At 36.6% G+C, this 20219-nt stretch overlaps 1 protein-coding gene across 22 annotated transcripts in view; it reads left to right on the top strand.

The window, feature by feature from the left end:
* Positions 1-4404: 4404 nt before the first annotated feature.
* The window catches only part of Phf14 (PHD finger protein 14), a 229686-nt gene continuing 213871 nt past the window's right edge, over positions 4405-20219 (top strand). For 20 of the 22 annotated variants that reach the window (XR_012445135.1, XM_074064662.1, XM_074064665.1 and 17 more), the window contains exons 1-3: positions 4406-4893; positions 5212-5322; positions 12353-13143. Coding sequence is in view for 21 of the 22 variants with exons in the window: in XM_074064662.1 (XP_073920763.1) it covers position 4893; positions 5212-5322; positions 12353-13143 (903 nt within the window). In the remaining variant the exon portion in view is untranslated. Of the gene's footprint in view, positions 4894-5211; positions 5323-12352; positions 13144-20219 lie in introns of all 22 variants that reach the window. The other 2 variants (XM_074064656.1, XM_074064654.1) reach the window with 1 other exon arrangement.

Here is a 20219-nt window from a genome sequence, read left to right as displayed (position 1 = left end):
CTCTTGAATATATCCAAAAAATATTAGCTACAGCAATATAAAGTCAGCCAGGGATTTTCTGTAAAGATTTATAATCTCCTCAAGGGGTTATGAATGACAGAGGTTTTGTTGGTGGCTATACTTTCAGATTGTAAAATTAGCATTTCAAGGTGATGGAAGAGAATTGTTCTGAATAACTTACAAATCTTCCTTAAGAGTAGTGTATCAGTCAAACTACAGTGCACTAGAAACAGAAAACATTATATTGCCAAGAAGAGAAGAATTTAATAAACTATTTAAAATCAGTGGATGCCTGGAAAGAAAATAGGAAATTGTCTCTGAAAATTTAGAACCAAGTGACATAAGTATATTTGCTGTCAGGAAGAGTTATTGCTTTTGTGACTGCCGTAGCTCCTTAACACCCAGGACACTGCATAAGTTGTCTGGTCACTCCATGTTGGAGTGAATTAGTTTCTTTGATTGTTGCTCTGATCAAAATACCTGACAGAAACAACTTAAAGGAGGAAACATTTACTTTGGCTTATGGTTTTAGAGGTATCAGCCCATCATGGCAGGGAGCACATGACAGAGCAGAGCGGTTAACTTCAAGGCAGGCCAGGAAGCAGAAAAAGAAGGGGAGAATACTGGGGACCCACTATATCCTTCAATGCCACAGCTACAATGACGTACTTTCTCCAGTGAGGACCTACCTTCCACAGTTTCCACATCTTCTGAAACAGTGCCATAAGTTGGGAAACATGAGCCTATGGTAGCTATTTCTAATTCAAGCCACAACAGAGCTCATGCTCATTGGTGTTTGTTGCCACAATGGCAGAGAATTGGCTACTACCTCCCTTCTATTTTCAAACTTACCTAAGTCACAACTATAGTCTATTTTATCTATCTATCTATCTATCTATCTATCTATCTATCTATCTATCTATTTATTTTTATGGTATTGGGGAGTGAATCCAGGGTCTTATGCATGCTAGGTAAACACTGTACCACTGAGCAACATCCCTGTCCTTTTTTATTTTAAATTTTGAGACAGGTCTCACTAAATTGCCTGGGCTGGCCTCAAAAATGTGATTACCCTTCTTCAGCCTCCTGAGTAGCTAGGATTATAGGTGTAGGCCACTGAACCCAGTTATTATCCTATTTCTAGGAGAGCCTGAAAAATGTAGTTTTTATTCTAATAGGACCTCAATACTGCTCGAGAAGATGGGAATGGAAGTCAAGTACCTGTGGACAAACATCTGGCAGTCTTTTTGTCTACACAGCAGCCAATCACACGTTCCACACATACAAAAACCTTCTCGGAACATCAATAGCACTAAAATCATGCTGCCACCAAATATAGAAAAACTATTCCTAATAGAAATGAAAACATTCTCTCTTTCTGGGTCATAATTTTTCCTTACTCCTTGAGGCATATGGGGATCAGATTAGTTATAGGATGCTGTGGGAAAATACAATAAAGATGGACATAAGAAGAATCCATGTGGCTTTGCAAAGTAATCACCTCAGGTGAGGTCAATCATTACAGTGTCTTTAGCAAGACAGATAGCTTTGGCAAGAAAGAAAGTTCCAATTGTATTGACAAAGGGAGACTTTGGAGGTGTTGCAGCCCACTCTCAATGATCAAGCTGTCATTACTTCCCAATACACAACTTCAATTCTTCCAAACTTGCCTAACATCTTAACTTGGGTATAGTTTCACTGTCTGATGGTTGGTTCTTTTGGTCACATGATTTTGTGAGATGAGATTCTTTTTTAGAGCAGAGGCTCTCAGTGGTTGTGTGAATGGGTGTGTAGTTGTGATTTTTTTTCTGTGAAGGATGTTAGGCAATTTCTAGATATATTTTTAGTTATCACAAAGTGGGTGAGGGTGAGCCATTCTTGGCAAGTACTGGCTAGCAGTTAGAGAAGCTGGAATATCTTATAAAACACAGGCCATCCTTACACAACAATGAATTATCAGGCTCAAAATATCTACAGTGCCAAAGTTGAGGAATCCTGTTTTTGTGATTTTTTTGGAAGAAGTTTCGAGTCAAGAATTTTAAACCCTGTGTTTTCCTTCACCATTCTCATTTCTTAGTCTGTCAGAACCCAGCTTTGTCTAGTTCTTTTATTTCTCATTTCCATTTTAATGTTCCATTACCACACTTTTTATTCAGGGTTGTGTTATCAGGCACCTTATTATAGATGATTTCATGTGATAATTTAAGTAATTGTCTTACCACTGCATGTCTTGGACTAAAATATCTTATTTTCCACTGGTAATGAGGTCCTTCCTGCCTTTAGACCCAAATCATGCCAAATAATAAAACCTCATATTCCCAACATTGAAATTTTATTTTTCTTCTTTATTGTTTGAACATCTTTATGTACCAATCAGATTTTCAACCTCAACATGGTTACTTAGCCTTGAGTATTTGCATATATTCTTTCTTTGGCTAGAAACACCTCTGTTGCCTCTCCCCATTTCCCTAGAGAGTTCAGATACCTATGTAAATATGACTTCCTCTAGGCTGCCTTCTCCAGTACTTCCTGTCCTTTTAGCATGTGTTTATTTTCTCTGGTAGCTCTATTTACATAAACAGTAATTTGCCTGATTGTATGTTCAACTGTAATGTCTGCTCTGGTAGGGAAAAGACAGTGAACATTTTGTAGAAGGTATATCTTATAAATGGCTCTGCATAAGTATTTACTAAATATTTTTCAAGCTCAATGTTATACAATTTAATTCCAGTTTACTATTTCAAAAAGAATTCACACGTTTCTTTAAAAAGTGGGTTCTTCCACTGCATGATATGGTTTGATTTCTGCAAATTTCATTTACAGTCTTTTATAACACTGTATTTCCCATGCTGCAAACATTGCCCTTCCAAGTATATATGAGGAATAAATGAATTGAATTACCTTCATTGAAATGTTTCTCTATCCTTGATATATACAGTTTAAAAGCTATTAAAATTACTTCAGTTCCTAACATTTTTAATAACGTTGTATAAACTAAACCTATATGTGAGTAAATGTGCCTTTTGAAACTGTTGAAAGACTTCTATACCTGTTTGTACATATTGTCCTGTTTTTATGGGTTTAAAATTTTTTCTTGGGTTGATGGAGTGGCTTAAGTGGTAGAATGCCTGCCTAGCAAGCACGAGGCCTTCAGTTCAAACCCCAGTGCTGCAGGGGAGGGGGGAGTTGAATCTTCTTGCTGGGGGCACGGTTGGCTTATGTCTGTAATCCTAGCTACTCAGGAGGCAGAGATCAGGAGGATTGTGGTTCAGAGCCGGTGGGGCAAATAGTTGGCAAGACCCTGTCTCGAAAAAACCCCCCACAAAAAAGGGCTGGTGGAGTGGCTCAAGTTATAGGCCCTGTGTTCAAGACACACACACACGCACACACAAAATTCTTCTTAAAAAATAAATTCCCTAATTGGATAGAAGACACCATTTCAGCACACATCCTGAGAAAGAATTTCCCCTGCATGTATTCTATCTTTTTCTTTTAGCAAAGCTAAGTATTGTGTATGCTCTATTTATGTGGAAATGTGTATGCACAGTACAATGGGTAATATAATTAAGTGAATAACTTTTTCTATTAAGTTTTTTTTCTATGAAGTGTTAAAGCATTAACTAAACAAGTTTTAAAATGATTCTTACATTACCCTTTTGCACGAAATAATTTTTTTGCATGCTCCAAGAAATTTTAAGAGATGCAATACATGGAAGCATCAGATGAGTTTGGCTGTTGGTGTGAGTTAAGGTGACTTAAGGTAGTAAATGTCCTGGTTTTTTTGCGGGTGGGGGGTGGGGGGATGGGAGGCGGGGGGTGGTACTGCAGTTTGGATTCAGGGCTTCATACTTGCTAGGCAAGTGCTTTACCCATGTAGGGTACTCCATTGGAGATAAGGTCTCCCAACTATTTGCCTGAGCTGGCCTTGAATCGTGATCCTCCGGGTCTCTGCCTTAGGAGTAGTTAGAATTACAGGCATGAGCCATGGGTGCCTGGCAGCAAATGTCCTTTTGACCTTGTGATGAAAGTTTATTTTAAAGTAAATCCTTAAAAAAAATTGAAAACCATCGTAGGGCGTGGCAGTGGTTGAGTAGTTTCTTATAGCATTTATGAGGCTCTGCGTTGATCCCAGCACCTCTGGAAACAACCACAAGCCTATCCCTCCCTTTCCCACGCCCTCTGCCCTCTGTCCTCCAACCAGAAAGAGATAAAGCCTCCCTCAGATTTGAGCGGAAGGGCGGGGCTAGGAGCCGAGGGGGAGGAGAGTCAGGGGCTGTGGGTGGAGCCTCCATCGGATCTGAGTGGACTCTCTGCCTCTGCTCGGCGAGACTCGGCTATGCTCGGCTCTTTTCGGCTCCTTCTCGGGCGGGAGGGCGGCTGCGCACGCGCCGTCTGCCTTTGTCGCTCTCACGGCGGCACTCAACCTGGAGTTTTCACTTCCTTCTTGGCAGAGCCGCATCCGGGTCGTTGCTTTCTCTATTGTCTCAGGCTGTCGGGCTTGGACTGACAAGTTTTGGGTCTTTTGTTGCTTCTGGTGCAGGCTAATAAAGTTTTTCTTCCTTTTATTTTTTCCTGCTAGTTTTAACTGGGCGAAGTGAATCCCCAGGGCCGCTGGGGTGGCCTGGCTGCCTGGGCCGGTTGGCGCCTCCGGCCGGGGCGCCGTGGGAGGAGGCGCGGGGTGCCGGGGCCAGACGGAGGCTGAGGGCGGGGGCTGGAGTGACAGCGGGGCCCACAGGGCCCTCAGGGGCGCCCTGTGAGGTTGGCTGCGCCGCGGGTTTTAAATAGCATCTTTCGGACGTGGCGGCCCCAACCCCGACCTCGGCGCTCCAGGCTGCCAGGGCTCCCGCAGCTCCTCCCTAGGTCTCCTCAAACGACCACCTCACGGATTCCTTAGTAAGTGAACTCCAGGCCTCTGGGGACAGAGCCCAACTCTTCTGGAGGCCGGGCCTAGGGGGCAGGGGGCGCGGGTGGTGCGCGGGAACCCGCTGGCGTCGGTTCCCTGGAGGCGTGGTCGGTGGACTCATCCCATACACCCAGAGGGATCCCGAGGGATGGAGGAAGCATGCCCGTCAGAGGGTCAGCTTGGGTTTATCGGCCGTCCCCGCCCAGTCCCCCACCCTGGCCTTGTGCAGAGAGGACGCAGGTTGACCCAGGTCCCCCGTCCTGCCAGGCCGTGATTGACAATGACCATGTCATCTTCTTTCCTAACAGTGGACCGCAGCTCCAAGAGGAGGCAGGTGAAGCCCTTGGCAGCTTCTCTCCTAGAAGCTCTCGATTATGATAGTTCAGATGACAGTGATTTTAAAGTTGGAGATGCTTCAGGTAAATGCTTCCTTTCTCTTCCCCTGGCCCAGCTGTCTGGAGTAGGGCTGATTTTTGTTTGTTTTTTTAGACTTTAATCAGAAAGACTCAGTTTTGATTAAAATAAATGTCGATTTAAAGTGAAAGCACATAAACTTCATTTGCTTTTCTCATAAGATTTCCGACATTTCCCTAAGATGCTGTTGTTCTGTTTTTGTTCATCCTTACTCATAGATAACTAGCACGCAAGGAAGGATTTTTTCTATTGTGCATAAAATATATCTATCCTTACTTCATTAAGGAATAAAAGAGGAAAAAGTTGAGAGATACTCCAAAGTGGAATAATATTCCAAGAGTATTGTGAATGAGGCTTTTCTCTTTTCATCTCACTTGGCACTCTCTGAAGGGAGCTGTGCTTTTTGTCTGTTAGCTCTCACACTAGAATAAAGTTGACCAGAGTAAAAATTACACTTAGATTTTTTTTTTTTGGTGGTGTTGGGATTTGAATTCAGTGTCTCATGCTTGCTAGACAAGCACTCTATCTCTTGTGCCACACCTCCAGCCCTTTATATTTGCAAGTTATTTTTTAGATAGGGCTCCTGTTAATGCCCACTCTGGCCTTAACCTGATTCTCCTACCTATGCCTCCTCCAGGTTATTTTGTTCAGTGGGATCTTTTTTTTTGCCCTGGCTGGCCTCGAACCTCCTCCATTCTGCTGATCTTCCCCTCCAGAGTAGCTGAGATTATAGTTAAGCCACTGTTTCCAGCAAAAAAAAAAAGAAAAATTCATTCTACTTTAAATTATAGTTGGTGTTGTACCTTGTGGATTCTGCCATTCAGAAATCTCTGGGCATGTTTCATCATTAGGTTTAGTGATTTAAACAATTCTTACAAAGCCATACATTCACATAATACAAGATTAGAAAACATAGAAAAGTATGGTTTTCCTTTGTAGCTTTTTTTCAGTGTACTCATTTGCTTAATATCTAGAGTTTTAATTGAAGGCATCTGAGATACAAAATTATGTGAAATATTTCATATGAAAGATACTGGTGAAATACATGAGCAGTTATATTGATTTGTAATTCTATCCCTTTTGGTGAAAATTTAAATGAATTGAGAAAAATCCTTTCCAGTTTCATCCCTTTAACAACTTTTTTCTTTGAGGTGTTGGGGATCAAACCCCAGGCCCTCAGGTACACATACTGGACTCACTTATAGCTACACCGAGCTACACTTCTGGCCTCTGTAGCAGTTTTTAAGTATTCTTCCAGAGAGTTTGCTCTGTTTAGTGATGCCTTTCCTCTGATTTTCCTTTGTGTGTGCCACCCTGCCCACCCCCCAAGATGGTAAGAAGGGAAAAATTAGGTTATGTTATTATTAATTACCTTTAATAGCATCAGCAAGTAAAATTTGCATGTGGTTTACTGAGAACTTTTTGTTTGCATAATCTCACTTAACATTTATAAGTCAGTGAAGGAAATACTCATAGGTTACTGGGATACTGAGTTTAAAAGACTTGCATGAGGCTACTCAGGCAGTAGTGGGTTCACTGGAGTTGACTCCAAAATTTACAGTTTTTCACTGCTTAAATCCTAAGTGTAGATAGATGCAATTTTAAACTAAAACTATTTGGATATCTTGGTTACTAATGAGTTCACTCCTAGCAATCAAAAATTGTTGTTAATCTTAACTTTTTTAACCTTTGCATCTCAGCTCTTTATCTCCCATTTAGTTGATTCACTGATATTTGCTACTTTCAAAGAAGGAAAAGAAAGGGAAAAGAATTCAAATTTAAATGTCTTCCTTCTGTTGGTGAAGACTGACAGATAAGAATATTCTTGGCAAGATGGTATTTTGGATTGTTAATGAGGTTGTACTCTGAAAAAATTAGGTCTCAGAAATTATGACTTTATGGGATAAACTTCAAAACTTATTTTCTTTAAGTCTTCCAGAAATATTTTTGTGTCAATAAATCCTGATTTTTTTTTTTAGATAAATTTTTCTTTTTGTTGATCGAGATAGTCATTCATAAGTATTACTTTTCTTTACAAAGAATAAAATAAGAAAATGATACATATATAAAGTAATTTCTGTAAATAATTTATATCATGTTAAGTAGAAATTCCTGATCTTGAAAAATTATGCATACTGTATGATTTGTAAAAAGTGCTAGGAAAAGTTTTGCTAGGCTAATATGTATATATCCCTTAAAAGCACTCAAAAATATATACTTTTCTGTTCTTATCATGTAGTACCTAGTTTGTTGTACTCATAGTTTTTATCTTTAGCTTCTAGTGAGTTTATGACTTAAGATGTAAGGCCACAAATTTATCTTTATAGTTCTTATTTTGTAAAGAAGAAGTGGAAAGCAATTTTGTTTAAAATAATTAATAGTGAAGAGAAATTGATCTTACCTTCTACAATTCCTTCTGGTGTTTTGGTGCTCCTCATAGTTGAGATACTGGCTTACTTCAAATTACTACTGTTTCCACTTTGAATCCTTTCTCTTCTCTGTCTAAGATAGTATGTTTAGTTGGACTTGTAGGAAATAAGACAGTAAAGTTATCACTGATTTTTAAATACGTTGAAGCTGTGAAATCCATATCTTACTTATAAATGGGAAAGTAAACTAGATGTGAAGAAACAGTAGGTAAATATTCATCTGATCGAATCTTCTTTCAAAACAACCCCCAGAATACTCCTGAATTCCTTAGAACTTAGTGTTGAAATGGTTAGATTGGTTGGACTCAATTTTTGTTAACTCTGTTCTGTATGTTGGTTTCTTCTTATTTTCATCTTGAAATCTTCTATTTTTGTCTGTTGGGCTTTCTTTAAGATTAAGTATAGGAAACACTAAAAGGTTATTATCAAACCTTTGCAGAGAAGCATAAAATTTTTTTTGGCAGTATTGGGGCTTGAACTCAAGGTCTCATGCTTGCTATGTAGGCATGAGCCATTTGAGCCACTCTGCTAGTCCTTTTTGTGTTGGGTATTTTTCAAGATAGGGTCTCATGAACTGTTTGCCTGGGACTGGCTTTGAACCGTGATCCTCCTGATCCCTGCCTCCTCCATAGCTAGGATTATAGCTGTGAGCCACTGGCACCTGGTGAGAAACATAATTTTATTCATGTACTTCTCAGATGATAAAATAGGGGAAAAAAATGGCATTGTTAAAAAATGACCTGCCTCTAAGATTGGCAAATGATTGTTGACAAAGCTAAAAATTATACACCTTTACTTTAAGCCAGAAGTAGATGAATTGTGTTGACTGGTGTTTTCAAGAGATACACAGAGTTGGTCAAAGATGACTCCAAGTGATAACTCTGAATTAACAAGTAAACTGTATATTGTCTGTTGTGTATATTTATGGTATTAAATCCCTGTTGTACTCTATCAATGAACAGAATATCTAAGTTTGATGAAATTGTGTAGAAAAGATTATATTGCAAACTTAGTGTAAAACTATATTGAATCATAATGATTTTATTACTTATTTATCATGGGATAACAAGTATTGGTTATAATGGTATTAATGGTTATTCAATTAATTTTTATTCATGATTGAATATTGCAAAGGGATTCTTAAAAGTTTGTTTTTAATTCTGTAACTGTAGAAAGCTTCTTAACTGCTTATTAGTTGAAATGACTGTTGCTTGGAGAAATTCTGACATACTGTGTGTTTGAGAAAGGTGACTATTTTTTTGTGGCACCTGAGTGTTTGAACTCAGGGCCTCATGCTTGCTAGACAGGCATTCTTACCTCTTGAGCCACTCTGCCAGCCCCTGAGAAAGGTGACTTTTTATTTAACCAAATGGGAAATAGAATTTCAGTTTTAAAAACCCTTTTTAAATGTGAAAAAGTTTACTATGGGCTTGAGATTAACTCTATCCTTATATCCAAGATAGCTTTAATTGAAATATCTGGCTAATTTCTCCGCTATATTATTCCTTTATTTTTTATATAGTATGCAGAAATAATACATTGAAAAGTGGCACAGAGTCACTTTTTGACTTTATAGTAATATCAGTGTTTTTTCTTTGCAGCCAATGTAGATGACCAAGGGCTTAGTTTTTTTGCATTGTCATTATTACCTATGTATGCTTATAGATAAATATTCTTTATCTCCATCCCTCTAGTGTATATGTACCAAACAGAATTGATGACTAATTAGGTGAAAGTTATTTTTCAGAGATTAAACAAAGATAATTTGATCTGTTTGATCAAATTCGATATTCTCCTGATCCATGCATATGGAGTCTGAGTAATATGTATATATGATGAATAAAGGGTTGGACAATCTACTAGTATTTGGACTTGTGGAAAAATTTTACACTGTTCTAATAATTCATTAATCTAAAGCATTTGAATCTTGCTAGGTGCCAGTTGCTCACACCTGTAATCCTATCTACTTAGGAGGCAGAGATCAGCAGGATCACAGTTCCAAGCCAGCCCAGGCAAATAGTTCAAGAGACTGTATCTTGAAAAACCCTATCACAAAAAATTGTGCCGGTGGAGTGGTTCAAGGTGATGGCTCTGAGTTCAAGCCCCAGTCCTACAAAAAAGAAAAAAATAAAGCTTTTGAATCTTAAAAAATTCCTCTTTATTTAGGCAGATTACAGAGCAAAGTCAAAGAGTATCAGTTTAACTTTACATTTGAAAATAATTAATTGTCATTGTCATTGGCAACCAAAACAAAATCACAAAGTTTCCTGACACTTTGTAAAATTTACCAAGTAATAACAAAGTTGGATTGGTTTTAGTTTTCATCAGGTACCCATATGTACTTTTTTTTTTTATTAAATTTAGTGTTAAGTTTTATTGGTTAAAAAGGCTTCTGTAAGTTCGATCTAGAAGAAAAGTTTTTCTCCATCTTCTAGCTCTTTTAATTATAGTATTTATTTTTTATTCTCTTTTTTTTTTTTTTTTTTTGTGGTGGTACTAGGGTTTGAATTCAGGGCTTTGGATTTGCTAGGCAGGTGCTCTATCACTTGATCCACTCTGCCAGTCCTAATTATGGCATTTTTGTAGGGTGTTTCAGTTCTCTTTAGTCAGTGTGCACAAGAGATCCTTCTCTGCCTTTGAAATGTTCTGTCAACTCTGCTTATTATTTAATAGCTCTTTATTTTAAAATATCTAGAAATTCTTATTTTTATCAGAGGTAATTTTTTTGGGAGGTTGGGTATGTGAGTGGTTTATAATTTTTTTAATGATTTGTAGAACTTTGCACTGAAGTCATTTGTTTATTAGTGATGTTGAGCCCACATTTTTTGAAGTCTTCAAAGCTCAGAATCCAAAAGTATTTCCTACATTTGGCACAAACCTATTTGATGGCAAAACTAGAACTAATAGAAATTTATTTATAGTATTTACTTCTTATGCTCTATAGATATTTATACATTGCCCTGTGTAAAAATACTGTATTTTATAATAGAATAGTACCATAGAACTCACTAGGTTATTAGTCAAATATATCATGCATACATCTTGCTTTTAAAATGTGACAAATTCTGAACCTTGAAATACCTCTGGCTCTAAAGATTTCAAGTAGAGAGTTGACGACCTGCATGATAATGCAAGATTGTTTAGGATGAGGGTGTTTTGTCCAAAACACTCTTTTTTTTAATTGTTTTTACATTTACTTACATGTGTATTCTTTGTTCCCCACCCCCTCCCCGGCTTCCGGGCAGAATTCAGAATACTCTTGACTAAGCTTTGGATACCTTCATAATAATCTTAATATTGATGTTGATTTCATAGGGTTAGTCAGAATTTGCTAAGTGTTAGTTTTTATCTTTTCTGTGACTTAACTTGCAGGGTATTTTTATTATCAATATAAGATTTGTGACGTGTTTTATTGTTTAGATACATTAATTACAGATAACTTTTTTATGTTTGCTGCCCAGTTAATAATAGAGGTTAAAGCAAATTCATTTCATAGAAATTAAAATGGTGTGAAAACATTGATGTTATTTTCACTATTTTATCATTACTATTTTCTTGGTTATAGGTATAAACAGTTCATTTTCCTTAGATTTTATTATTAGTGTAAAATCCTGCTTCCTATCTTCTTTCCCCACTTCCATTTATTCTCTGTCCAAAAGTTTTAGATTTTTGTTTATTTGATTGGGTGCAAAGAGAATTAGAAGGTTACTGTATAGTGCTGGATTAAGGTAGACTCTGCTGCCGTAGGCATTAGTGGAAGAAATCTGCTAGAAAGGCAGTAGGCCTGCATAAGTTCTTTAATGTCCATGGTCTATCTTTATCAGTAACTATTGTGACTGTTCACTTCTAAGATGGATTCATTTCTTCATGAATTTCTGCCATTCTAGGGCTGATAGTAGTTATTGCCTAGAATTCTTAAAAGTTTAGGTGACCCTTCTTTTATTGGTATGAACAGTGTCCTAATAAGCTGGAACATTGATAACTTCTCTTGGATTTTCCATCTTCTGTGCCATTGCTGTTGTCTCTTTTCCCCTGTATACCTGGTGTAAAATTGATTTGGTAAATTAGAGGTGTGATATAAGTTGACTGTCATAAATATCTATGTTCATGTTACTGGGTAAAGTGTGAAATAAATGAAACAAAGGTTTTGGGGATCAGATTTATCTTGCTTTCGATGTAATTCTTTCATTACTATAATTCCATACAGTTTATAACAGGAAGAAGAATTTTGTATTATGTTAAAATCAAGTGCACAATTCTTTTTAAAAAAACCGTATTTCCTTTTAGGAAAAAATTGCCTTTAGCATACAAAGTATAGCATGAGCTATATGACACAGAATACTACTGTTTTTAAAGAAAATTTTACCACACACTTCATATATTCATCTTCCTTAGTGCGATATTAAATTAAAACCATTATATCAACTTCATTGATTTATTACTTAATCAGGTTGGGAATGTCTACCATTCTTTGACTTAGATTTGTTCATATTGTTTTGCAAGTTATTCACAAGTTTTGATGGTTTCATTTGTGTCAGTGTTGTGTGTGTGTGTATGTGTGTATGTATATACATATGTGTGGTTTTTTTTCTCATATTTTCAACAGATTCTGAAGGGAGTGGTAATGGAAGTGAAGATCCTTCCAAGGACAGTGGTGAAGGTTCCTGTAGTGATTCTGAAGAAAATATTTTGGAGGAAGAACTGAATGAAGATGTTAAAGTAAAAGAAGAACTTAAAAATTCTGCAGAGGAAGAAATACTGTCATCTGACAAACAGTTAATTAAAATGGAAAAGAAAGAGGAAGAAGAAAATGGAGAAAGACCTAGAAAAAAAAAGGAGAAAGAGAAGGAAAAAGAGAAAGAGAAAGAAAAAGAGAAAGAGAAGGAAAGAGAGAAGGAAAAAGAAAAAGCAACAGTGTCTGATAATGTGGCTATTTCTGCCACTGTTACCACATCAGCCACAAGCCCTCCTGCTGTTAACACATCCCCATCTGCCCCTACTACGACAACCACTACAGAGGAACAAGTCAGTGAGCCAAAAAAATGGAATCTTCGTCGAAACCGACCACTTTTGGATTTTGTTTCCATGGAAGAGCTGAATGACATGGACGATTATGACAGTGAAGATGACAATGATTGGAGACCTACTGTAGTGAAGAGAAAAGGGAGATCAGCATCTCAGAAGGAGGGAAGTGATGGAGACAATGAAGATGATGAAGATGAGGGAAGTGGGAGTGATGAAGATGAGAATGATGAAGGCAATGATGAAGACCATAGCAGCCCTGCTAGTGAAGGGGGTTGCAAGAAGAAGAAGAGTAAAGTCCTTAGCAGAAACAGTGCTGATGATGAGGAATTGACCAATGATAGCCTGACACTATCTCAAAGCAAGAGTAATGAGGTAGATCAACCCAATTTTTATGATATCTGTCTGTCTGGGGAAAGGGAATTCTCTAAATCACTCTGCTCATTCTATTAAGTGGCTTCCTTGAAATCCTATTTATCTGTGGGAGTGAATGAACTCCCTAAAATGTAACATTTATTTATTTGGTCAACAAACCTTTCTTAGCTACTGTTTGTCACCATTCTCAAGGAACTCATAGTCTCCGTTTGCAAGGAGAAATAATAGAGAAGTATTTTTGTATCTGTAGACTTTTTATTCTCTCTCCCTATTGTGTATAGGACTGCTAAATGGTGCTGAGTGGATTATGAAAACAGGTCACCTTTCTTTCAACTTAGGTTTGTCCATATCCACACAAAAATATATGGCTTTAGGATACTTCAGAGAAGGGTAACAAACAGCTTAATTATTTTCTAAGACTTTTAGAAATTCATTTTTTACTTTTTGGGAGTAAATATGAACTATGTTTACATATTTTTAGTGAACAAATTCTCTCTGCAAAGAAATGAAAAAACAAACATTTCCATCATAGAGCCAACATTTCTATCATAAAACTACAGTAATGACTCAGTTCTTCCACTTGAAGTTCTACTGAAAGTTAGGTTTATCTATTGAGTCCAGAGATGCAACATTCAAGACTCTTCAGTCAAACACATTTGTCTCACTTGTCTGTGTCTTTATGTATGTTTTTCTTCAAAAGAAGGATTGAGTTGTCTTACATGTAGATGCATCTGTTACATCACATGTAGAACTATAGTAATTCTCTTGTTTCTGTTAATATGTTTATAGTCACCAAAATTTGCTTCTTTACCACTTATTTTTTTGTTTTTCATATCATTGAAGTAACTCAAATTGGTAGATTTCCCTTCTTATGCTTTATTTGCTCTTTTGTATTTTTCTGCCTATTATAAATTTTACATAGTAGTGAATATCCATTTTATTTAGGTTTCATGTAGAATAAGGTGATTCTTGTTACCAAAATAATAGCAAGCTGTCAGGGGATGTATGTCAGTGGAAAAGAAACAGCAGCTTAACGTTTTGGATTATAAATATTGGTTAACTTCCAGGTTGCCCATTTTTCTATGAAGAATTTTGCTTGCTTTCAAGTGCTACCCATTTTTTTTGTTTCTTTGTTTTTGGAAATTTTCTTTCTTTTTTCTTTTTGCAGTTCTTTTGGTTTTTTGCAGTTTTGAAGTCAGGGCTAAGCTCAACCACTTGAGCCACCAGTCCTACTATTCTAATTCTGATTTTTAGGAAAAGGAAAACTCATTCGGGATAAATGTAGTATTTTTATTTATTTATTTATTTTTGCAGTACAGGTTTTGAGCTCAGGGCCTCATGCTTTCTAGGCAGGCACTCTAGCATTTGAGCCCTTTTTGTATGGAGTATTTTCTAGATAGGGTGTTGTAAGCCATTTGCCCAGACTAGCTGTGAACCTTGGTCCTCCTGATCTCGGCCTCTCAAGTAACTAGGATTACAAGGCATGAGCCACCAGTGCCTGGCTAGTGTAGTATTTTTTAATGTTACAGAATAAGCTGTAGTATATTATTAATGCTGTCTTAGGGAAGCAGATATATGGAGAGCTAATGTTAATATTTTGTTTTTGACAATAGCTGTCCTGGCTTCATTGTCAGTAGGCTGATATTCATAAAAGTAGTCTAGCTAATGATAGAGGCAGTGTGGATTAGATTTATGCCAAGATGTGGGTGACACCTACATATGTTTATAAATATGTAACCCGTGCGTGTTACCTGTTAATAGCCTGTAGTTCATAACACTACATAAGAGGTTTCAGATTAATTCTTATAATGCATTGGGAGGCACATGTGCTGTTTAGTTTTTTTTTTTTTCTCAGTAGAAGGGACTTAAGTAAATAATAGGACCTTGAGTATTTATGTTAATTGTCCTAGAGACATTTTGGGAATGAGATTCCAAAGTACTTCTTAGGAAAATACTCTTGGAGGAGAAGAATTTACAGAAAGTAATTTCCCTTAGAATAGCATTCTACTTAAAAGGTTGATAATTGGGTTTGTCCCTACAACTGTATTGTTCAGATACTGATTCTTCGATGATTCTAGTTTAACATGTCTCAAGCTAGATACTAATCTTTAATTAAAAACCCCATCAATTTGAATTATTTGTATTTCTAAATTTTTATTCTTGTAAATTTGATATTTTAAGAAAGATGTCTAAAGTTAATCCTTGTTGCTCAGTGGCTAATGTTTGTGTCTTCATCTTTCTTGTTATTTTATTAGAGACAGCTAAACATGTGGCTTTAGAAATACAAAGTAGGTGCCAGGTGCCAGAGGCTCAGGCCAGTAATCTTAGCTACTTGGGAAGTTGAAATCAGGAGGATCACAGTTGGCAGCCAGTCCAGGCAAATAGTTCCTGAGCCCCATCTCCAAATTAAACAGCAATATGGACTGAAGGTGAGGCTCAAGTGATAGAGTGCCTGCTTTGCCAGTGCAAAGCCCTGAGTTCAAACTCCAGTTCCACCATAAAAAAATACAAAATTGAAATACCATTTTAGTTTATACACAGGCAAACTTTTTCTTGGCTGTTATGGCAAGTGGATTTGTAGAGAAATGATATTGACCATCTTTTGTAGGTAAATAATGCTCTGAAAGTTTTATAATTTTGAAATTTCTTAGGGGAATTTAAGTTTATAACTTTTGCTTTTAATGGCTTTAATCTGCTTATGCCACAAACCCTGAAATACTACAGCACAGTTTTCTCAGATGTTTTAGTCTCAGGATCCCTTTATACACTTAAGAACTATTTTGGGCCCCTATTATTATTTATGTAGATTGAATCTCTTAATATTTAGATTTCAAAATAAAACTTATAAATTTTAAAATCAAGAATACAGAAGCACAGGAATTGTCATGTACATAAGACTGTTCCCCTTCTTGTTGCTTCTGGACAACTTCGTATACCCATGAGAGAAGAAGAGTGAAAAAGGCAGGTAACATTTTAGTATTTCTATGAAAATGGGTGTCACCTTGTTAAATTCCTGAAAGAGAATTTCTTGGAGCACACCTTGGACACTGCTGCTCTAGAATTGAGCATTCGATAACTTACATTTTCTGCAAATGGGCACCTTTGTCAATGGGCTTTGGCATTTTTTAAATTTGGTGTACTCTAAAGAATCCTCTAATAATATGGTTGTGTCCTTTTTATATTGACGCTTTTGAGGCTCATTAATATTTTTTTGCTCGCTAATCTTCTGAGGTCAGTTTTTTGATGAGGCAATAATCATTTTCAGAAAATGGTTCTAATTTTTAAGACTTTGAACCTAGAGTTTGGAAGAGAATTTATATATGACAGAAAATCATGTCAATGGAAATGGCTCATTTCGTTTTGTTTTGCAAAAGAAGAAAAGCTCTTCTCTCACAGAGATTACTTGGAGATAGTTTAGATTTTGTATTACTATTTTATAACTTTAACCTTATGTTTTTGCTTAATAGAATTTTTTGTCATAAAAGACTCTGAAGTGACATCTCCTGAATTTTATTAATTAATATGTGAAAAATTTTGGCAGTATTTATAAATAGCTGCTTCTGTTTGGGATGTCTGATATTAATTGATTTTTTTTTTACACATTTCAAAGTAAAACAAATTGCTCTAAGTTCCAAAATAACCCCATTTGTAACATTGTTCAGATATTATTTGAGATTCTTAAGAATTTAATTTTCTTTAAAAACTTCAAGAAATAATTATTAGTCAATTTTCAGTATACTGATTTTTTTGGTCATCTTTTAATTCTGATTTTTACTTGAAATGTAATGGAATTTCCTTCCTTTGGACACAAATATATAACTTAGATAAGATTTAGTCCATTGTATATATATTAAAATCATCTCTGTGGGGGCTGGTGGAGTAGTTCAAGTGGTAGAGAGCCTGCCTAGCAAGTGTGAGGCCGAGTTCAAACCCCAGCACCTCACCCACCCCCCCAAAAAAAATCTTTGTGGAATACATGGTAAATGAGCACTAAACATATTTTACAGCCCATGGAGAATACTAGGTTATATTAGATTTTTGGGATAATTTTTAGATTCCAAGGAAAAAATAAGTAACTGATTTATTATTATAGTGCTGTATTCTCCTTATGTAATAATACCATTAGAAACCATTAAATTCTTCTGTAATATTGGAGTTATTTTCTATGTAGTACTCTTTTGCCACCCAGCCCCCACTTTTCTGATTTCTATTTTTATTAAAGCCACAGTTAAAAATTTTTGTGTTAAAATCTTAACTATTTTCTGTAGACATTTGAGAGAGCATACACATCTTCAGAAATAGGCTAACAAAAATTGATAATAAATTATGTTTTATGTTTATTTGATCATGAGTGTGCTTAAACCATGTGTACTCTATAAAGAAAACTTAGATCATAATTTTTTCCAGAAAACGTTCAGATTTTTCCATTGAAACACTGCCTAAAAGTCTAGTCATTTGTTTTAGAGGCACATCACAGGGCTATAGAGTCTCCATTCCCTCTTTGTTTTACATTTCTACAAAGAGTCTTATCAGAGGGCCCAAAGCTTCTAGTTAATTTTGTTTTCTCTGCTCCTAAATGACAATATGTATAGAGAGAAATTGGTGCAGATAGAATATTTAGATATTTATTGTTTTTCTGATAAGAATTGGAAAATGAAGGAATTAGAACTCCTCATGATATTTTTTTCTGACCCATAAGATTTACTTGTTTCCCACATGGGCAAATCATATTTCCAGGGTTTAGTTGTAATTTTGCCAAAGAAATGTTGAGAGTTCATCAACATGAGCCTCTTAATTTTTAAACTCTGATTGTTCACTAGATCATTTTCTAGTCTATGATTTTTTTTTTTTGTGGAACTTGGGTTGGGATTCAGGATTTCATGTTTGCAAAGCAGGTGCTTTACTGCTTGAATTACACCTCCAGTCCATTTTGCTCTGGTTATTTTGGAGACGCTGGTCTTACAAACGGTTTGTCCTTATTGGATTCAAACAGCGATCCTCCTGATCTCAACCTCCCAAGTATCTAGGATGACAGGCCCTAGCTACCTGCTCTTGGCAATGATTTTTTAACCCAGGTGTGATAATTCTTTTTTATAAATTAATTAACTAATTAATTTTTGTGCTACTGGGGTTTGAGCTCAAGGCCTACCACTCTACCATCTCTTTTTTGTGAAGGGTTTTTTTGAGATAGGGTCTTGCAAACTATTTGCCCAGACTGGTTTCAAGCTGTGATCCTCCTGATCTCTGCCTCAGTAGCTAGGATTATAGGTGTGCGCCACTGGCACCTAGCAGTATGATAATTCTTTAAAAAAAAAGAAACCAAAACCAAAACACCAAAAAACCCCATCTGCTTTGGACTTATCATGGGGATGATGTTTAAATTCGCAGCCCTTATTGAGGCTTGTAAATTTTGCTGTTCTAAGGACCCCTCCCCCCCCACTTCTGTTGTAAATTGTCAGTTCATGTTTCTGTTTCTGACCATTTACAAGTGCAGAGAAAGGAGGAAGGGAATGAGTATTTTTCTGGCGCCAAGTATGTGCCAGAAACATTCTTGCCATATATGATTTTGTTAATTCTCACCACAGCCTCATGAAGTGAGTCTTATTTTTATCATCCTCAGTTTCACATGGGAAAATTACATCTTTAAGGTTTAACAGCTATTAATTAAGTCAGAACTGAGAATTAAACCCAAGAATGTTTGACTTTAAGTATAACTAATGGTATGAAAATCTGAACAGATTTTTGTTTATTGTACCAATGCACTATAAAAACACATGAGTTTTCCTTATAGGAATGTTTTCTTTGGTGGTGCTGGGATTTGAACTCAGAGCCTTATGTTTGCTAGGCAAGTATTCTATGGCTTGAGCTGTGTCTCCAGCCCTGTAGGATTTTTTTTGCCTTTGCTAGCCAGTAGTTTGCTTCAAAGTATTTTGCTTAGTTTTATAACAAAGAGGAATAAAATACAAATGGCTACGTACTAGAATTCTCAATGAAAATAACATTACCTCCTTGGTGACGTTTGTATTGTTTCCTAATTTGTTTTACAGATCAGTTGTGGTTTTAGATGTTCTATATAAAATATTTTGAGAGAATTTATTATCAAGTGTTTTCAGATGTGTTTACAAATCCCTTTTGAAACGATGGTCACAAATGTTACCAATCTGAAGACTGATAAAGTTTAAAATAGAGTATAAAATATAAAAAATTAATATGACATGAAATATATTTAGTGACTATATTCATTTTGTTTTTGCATGTGGTTAGGTTTGTAAATGAGAATACATAGCCAAAGTGCTATGTAACATGTAATGCTAAGCTCAGTGTATTAAACATGCTAAGAGTCAGTTTCTTTTCCTTCCCTCCCTCCCTCCTTCCCTTCCTTCCTTCAGTTCTTCCTTCTCTTCTTCCTCTTCTTCTTCCTTTTGCTCCCCTCCTCTCACCTTCCTTCCCCTTCTTGACAGGATCTTACTGTGTTGCTCTGGCTGGTCCTGGGCTCTAGTGATCCTGCTCCTTTCAGCCTAATGAGTAGCTAGCTACTATGCCAGTTGAATTATTTTCCCTCCCTCCCTCCTTCCTTTTCCTCCTTCCTTCCTTCCCCCCCTCCTTTTTTAAAAAAATTTTTGTGGCCCTGGTAATTAAACTCAGGGCCTCATGCTCCTATCTATTTGAGCCACATCCCAAGTCATTTTGCTTGTTTTTCCACTTCTGTTTTTCAGATATAGTCTTAGACTGTTGCCATGTCTGGCCTCTGACCACAGTCTTCCTACCTCAGCTATCAAGTAGCTAGGATTATAGGCTATTACATGTACACCATGTCCAACCTGAATTTATCTTTCTTCCTTCCTGCCTACCTTCCTTCCTTCTGAAGTCAGGGCCTCATACTTGCTAGACAGGCACTCTACTGCATAAGCACACCCTCAGCACTTTTTGCTTTAGTTATTTTTCAGATAGGGTCTCGTGTATTTGCCCTGGGCTGGCTTTGAACAGTCCTCCTACCTACAGCTTTCTGAGTAGCTGGGATTGCAGGCATGTACCACTATGCCTGGGTTATTAGTTTAGGAAGGATCTCACTAACT

Source organism: Castor canadensis, chromosome 2 (genome assembly GCF_047511655.1).
Source record: "Castor canadensis chromosome 2, mCasCan1.hap1v2, whole genome shotgun sequence".
NCBI classification, from domain to species: domain Eukaryota; kingdom Metazoa; phylum Chordata; class Mammalia; order Rodentia; family Castoridae; genus Castor; species Castor canadensis.
This window is presented reverse-complemented; position numbering and strand designations above follow the sequence as displayed.